General features: G+C 49.0%; 1 protein-coding gene across 1 annotated transcript in view; it reads left to right on the forward strand.

Annotated features, from left to right (window-relative positions):
- Positions 1 to 296: 296 nt before the first annotated feature.
- Positions 297 to 5467, forward strand: part of TECR (trans-2,3-enoyl-CoA reductase) — a 24086-nt gene continuing 18915 nt past the window's right edge. Inside the window, exon 1 of the mRNA XM_049640031.1 lies at positions 297 to 424. Coding sequence (XP_049495988.1) covers positions 410 to 424 — 15 coding nt within the window. The 5' untranslated portion in view covers positions 297 to 409. The remainder of the gene's footprint in view (positions 425 to 5467) is intronic.

Consider the following 5467-nt stretch of genomic DNA (forward strand, 5'->3'; position numbering starts at 1 on the left):
TCAACTTTTTGCTCTCGCCCCCAGCTTTACGGTAACCGTTGCTTCCCCTGGTTTCCACAGCGACGCCACCGAGAGGCGGGCAAGGGGCGCGCGGCGCCGAGGCCTTATTTTGATTGGTGGGTGGCCAAGCACCTTTTAGCTCTTCCCTGTGTCCCGCAAGCTGATTGGCCAGCCTCGTGGCGAGAGCTGCTAGTCCTCGCTCAAGACCTGCCCCGCGGGGCGGGGTCGAAGGTGAGCGCCCCGCGCGCTGATTGGCTGTAGGGGCGCTCGTGGCAGGGAGGGGCGGGGCGGACGCGGAACCGATGTTAGTCTCGCGCGGCGGTCGCGAGCGCGTGAGGGAGCCTGTTCCTTGTCGCGCGCAGGTAGGCAGCAGCGGCAGCAGGATTAGTAGGGGTCGTGTGAAGAAGCCATGAAACACTACGAGGTAAGGAACGAGGAAACCGGGACCTGGCGGCCGCCGCAGACTCATTCGTTTTTTCTTCTTCGTGGGACCATGGGATCCCCCCTTTCTGGTCCTGTGCCCCAAAGGGCGAGCGGGACGGCGCAGGCGCAGTGGGCGCGCGTCGTGTCCCGGGGCCACTCGTAAATCGCACCGCGCATGTGCAGGGGGTATTTCTAATTCTGCAACCTAGCCTGTTGTGGGGTTGCCTTTTCTTGGGGTCTCTGCAGGATGTGGGAAGCTTGCAGGTTCCTTGCAGCTCCCCCAGCGGGCCGGGGCAGACTTGGCAAGGGGAGGAACAAAGGTGCGGGACCCTGGCTCCCGATCCGAGGGTGTCTTGCATAAGTGTTGCATTATGCTACCTCCTTCGGTTTAGGAAAGGGCTTTGCAATCAGCCTCTGGCACGATCTTTGGACCCCTTCCCTCGTCCGGGACGTCCGCGAGGAGATTAGGCGGTGAGGGAGGTGCAGTTCCAGGCCTGGCTCCCGCCGAGTAGCAAAGCTGATCTTGCTTTTTGGTAATCTAAGAGATCGTCTCAGTCAATCCCTGCGTGTCACCTGGGGGAAATCTCACGCCCACAGCCATTCTTGAAGCCTAGGTCCCCTGACTCCTAACTTGGGCTGCTGCTTCCCTTAAAACGAAGTCTGATGCGCTTATCGATCTAGCTAATAATAGAATATTAATAATTTAATTATTTGATCAGTACTGACTTTCAAATAACATTAAATAATAAACTAATTTATTCTTAAAACGCATAATAACTTAGCGTGTGATTACTCTTGTGCTATGAGATTATATTCTCTTATTTTTTATCCTCATAGGCCTATGAGGTTGGGGACTATTATTATTATTCCCATTTTTACAGATGAAGAAATAGTCTCAGAGATGTCAAATGACTTACCCAAAGCCCCCCCCCCCCCCCCCCCCCCCCCCCCCCCCCCCGAGGGTAAATGCAGAACAGAGAGAGAAACTCAGGACTCGGGTCTTAGTTGCCAGCCCCTAGGCCATGCTGGTCCCCAAATGAAAACTAGCAGGTAGAGATGTCTTTTTTTTTTTCTTTCTCCTCAGTTTAAAAAATTGTGGCAAAATACACATAACATAAAATTTATCATGTAACCATTTGTAAGTGGCATTAAGTACATTTACATTATTGTGCACCCATCACCACCATCCATCTCCAGAACTCTTTTCTTTTGAATTTAAAAAACTGAAACTCTGTCCGCAGTGAACACTAACTCCCTGTTCCCCATTCTGTCCAGCCCCTAGCAACCGCCATTCTAGTTTTTGTCTCTATGAATTTGACTACGTTAGGTACCTCACATGTAAGTGGAAGGAGAGATTTCTTGTTTTTTTTTTTTTTTTTAATTAAAAAAAAAAACCCTTTTTTTAACGTTTATTTATTATTGAGAGGCAGAGACACAGCATGAGAGGGGCAGAGACAGGGGGAGATACAGAATCTGAAGCAGGCTCCAGGATCCAGCGGTCAGCACAGAGCCCAACGCGGGGCTCGAAATCACGAACCGAGAGATCATGATCTGAGCCCAAGTCAGACACTGAACTAACTGAGCCACCCAGGCACCCCGAGATTTCTTGTTTTTATTCTCGGGTTGCATACATACCGTTACCTGTGTCTGCCCCCCTTTATTGTTATTATTATTTTGCTAATTATTTTTTTAATTTGAAACCTAGAAGTCCTCGCTCATTTTTGACACAGTACCAGGAATGAGGAGGTAGGACTCAACGATCTCTCATGCCCCATTCAACTTTATGATTATAGAATAAAGTTCTAATACGGTTTTCCCTCTCAAACCCTCTTACACTCCCGGAGAAAAAGCCACAGTTTGAAAGATGCGGGAAGGAAGATCCATACGGCATTTTGCAAAATGGAGTTTTAGTTTCCTTAGTTAGCAGTCAGATAAAGTAGGCCTCTGAGGACCCTTGGGGTGAGTACATTTGTTCCGGAAACGGTGCAGGCTGAGGCCTGTGGCTTGCACTGGAGAACGTGCTCTACCTTATGGAAATAAATCTTTTTCCTGCCAGAAGGAAGGGGGAGCTTCAAACCCACTGTTCAAAGTGACCTTGGAGGGAAAAAAATTATTTTGCTGTGTTCTCTATTCTCATTTTCTGCTACCATTTGCCAAGTACCCTCCAAGGTGATAGCTACACTTTCCGTGTGGGAGGGTCCCTTGTCTCCCAGCAGGCAGAATAGTTTTACTCCCAAGTGTCTGTTGCAGAACCGTAAAAATAGCACGGATACTCCTTCCACTCCCATTTAACAAACTTTGAGTAAAGGTTTCGGTTATCTTCATCAAAGAATATATTTCTATTTGAAACTAAGCCCGTCCTTCACCCCCAAGTGAGCCCCTGTCCACTGAGGGGTTCACCTCCCTCAAAGACCTTTGTGGCTCCGAGAGAGACCTCGAGATAATGGAGTTTACAAACGATAGAAGTGATGTTCAGAAAAATGTGATCTGCGTGGAGTGTCACACAGGGCGCTGATGGAGGCCGAGGTCTGATGTCATGGCGGTTGGGATTCCAGCTGGAGGGGAGATTTGTTGCTGTTTCAGTAACAGTTTACCATCACTGCCGGTGTCCCCTCTGTGATCTGGGAGGAAAAAGTATCCCTTCAGTGGACTAGTCGACATGAAGCAGATAGAACGGGTCACCTTTGGGTCCTGGCTGAAGCTGGTTTCTTGGAAGGCAAAGGAGGCCTTGGGATTGTCTTGGGGTCAGATCAGGGTTGATAAGAGAGCTGCTTATCTTACGCTACAGGATTCTTTCCTTTTCTTTTCTTTTCTTTTCTTTTTTTTTTCTTTTCTTTCCTTTTTTCTTTTCCTTCCTTCCTTCCTTCCATTTTTTTTTACTGCTGTTTTTGCCACTGCAGATGACAGCTCAAAGTAACGATCCCAGGCGTAACTGGAAAAACAGCTGTTGTGTCTTGTAAATGAGTCTGTTAATTTCCAGGAAGATCAGCGCCTCTCAGTCTTCTGAGCCCTTCCCTGCCCATCACTGCCCGTCACTGCCCATCACTGCCCGTTTCCTCTAGATGGGTACCTGGAGACAAGGAAGCCTCATCCTCTTGGGGTCCCCACTGCCCTTATGTAGGATCTTCCACCACCCCCCCCCCCAAAAGGGTAGCTCTATTGGTGCTAATTTTGCGAATAATCCTAGACCAACACAGTACCTTGCCTCAGGCAAGTTTTGCTTCCACTAACGCCACAGGAATAAGCATGTGAAAGTTCTGGAAGGTAGAGTTCTGGTCAAGTGGCAGTTGTTTAGAGCCAGAAAACTGGGCTGGAAGGCAAAAATTAAGGAGAAAGTAGACCCACGGTTAATGGTGGTGTCTTAAGTGTGTGGGCTTTGGGCAGGGGTGGGGCTGAATCCTGGTTCTGCCACTCAGTAAATAACTGTGTCACTGACCAGAGCAGCTTGATTAACTACTTTGAGCCTTTCTGTGACTGCTCATTGGGGGCAAATGCAACCTGTGAAGGCAAAGGTCAGTAAGAAAGAACATTAGGAAGTTGATGGAAATATGTCATCAGAGGGTGCTACAGGTAGCCCTGGTTCATTCATTTTAACTGTTGTGCACAGTTCCATTTTATGAAAAAAAAAATCTACTTTGGTTTCCCAGTCCTTTCGTAAATCTCCAGATATTCTGTTGAGTGGAAAAAAGCAAGCTGCAAAAGATTCTATGTATTTCAAAAAGTACCAAATGAGAGAGATTAATCTGTACTGCTTATGGATATGTACATAATAAGTGGATATGTTGTGATTAGAGGTTAGAAGTATGTGGGAATCACACAGTTAGAGGAACTGTTGCTTGGGGAGAGGGAGTGGGGAGAAAAGGGGTGTGGAAGGCTTTCAGCTATGTCTGTTTTATTAAAAAAAAAAAAGGAATCTGATGTAAATAATTCTTAAATCTGGGAGGTGGGATCTTGGGTGTCTGCTGGGTTTTTTTGTACTTTTTTCTTCTGAATTCTTGTGGCCTTTTGGAATAGGTGAGGGATATTTTGGGTTTCTCTGACTGTTGAGCCCGTTTTATGTGTGGGTCTCCGACTTTCGTACCTTAAATGTGGCACCTGTTTGCAGAAAGGTGTTGGTGTTCTGAAATGGGGACTGCTTGACCTCTTTACTCTCACACCCTTCTGCATGCTGCATCGAAAGAAAAGGCCTTCCAAAAATGTCTTTGGGACTGGTTTTTCATTTGCAGACAGGCTGGGATGCTGGTTGTGATCCCCTCTTCTTGGGCCGGATAATCAATCCTGCTGGATTAATAGCAGGGACAGGTCACATTTATTGTATCTGTCCGAAAACCTGAGAGGTGGGTCCTCTTTGCTCACATTTGTGGATAAGGAACACGAGGTTCAGGTGAAGGAACTTGCCCAACTTACCCAAGGTCATGTTGTGGCAGAGAGGGGATCCAGACTCAGGTCTGTCTGATTGCCCATCCGTAGAAGAGGAATGGGGGGGGGGGGGAACCAACAAGCACAGGTGATCGGGTGGGCACGAGTATTACTTCTACTTTGCACATAAGGAAACTGAGGCTCAGAGAAGCAAATTAAGTTGCAGAAGGTCACAGAGTCAGGAAGCCATGTAGCTGGGCTTGAGCCCTGGGTTTGCACCTTTCCAGTTTCTGTCCCTGCTGATGCTTCCAAAGGCTGCTGGTGGCCAGGCTGTGCTGTGCCGTGCCATTGTTCTGAGGACAAAGCGTCCCTGGAGGGAGAGTGGGAAGAGGCTCTGTGGGTCGGTGTGGAGTGCTGGCCGAGGGTCTCTCTTGGCCCTAAAATCGGATGGGCTGTCCCTCGGAGTTCTAGAGGGGGAGCCGGATTGGGATTGGCAGCCAGGAAAGCCTTAAAAGGTTTAAAGACCTTCCTTGTGTTGGTGTGCCTTGGGCCAAGAGCCTTGGGTCGGGTTGAGTGGGAAGGGCGGGGCTTAAGCCTGGGAGGTGGGGCCGAGGCGGGGGGGCGGGGCCTAGGCAGCGGAGGTGGGGCCGAGGCGGGGAGGGCGGGGCCTAGGCAGGAGAGGTGG

Source organism: Panthera uncia, chromosome A2 (genome assembly GCF_023721935.1).
Source record: "Panthera uncia isolate 11264 chromosome A2, Puncia_PCG_1.0, whole genome shotgun sequence".
NCBI lineage: Eukaryota > Metazoa > Chordata > Mammalia > Carnivora > Felidae > Panthera > Panthera uncia.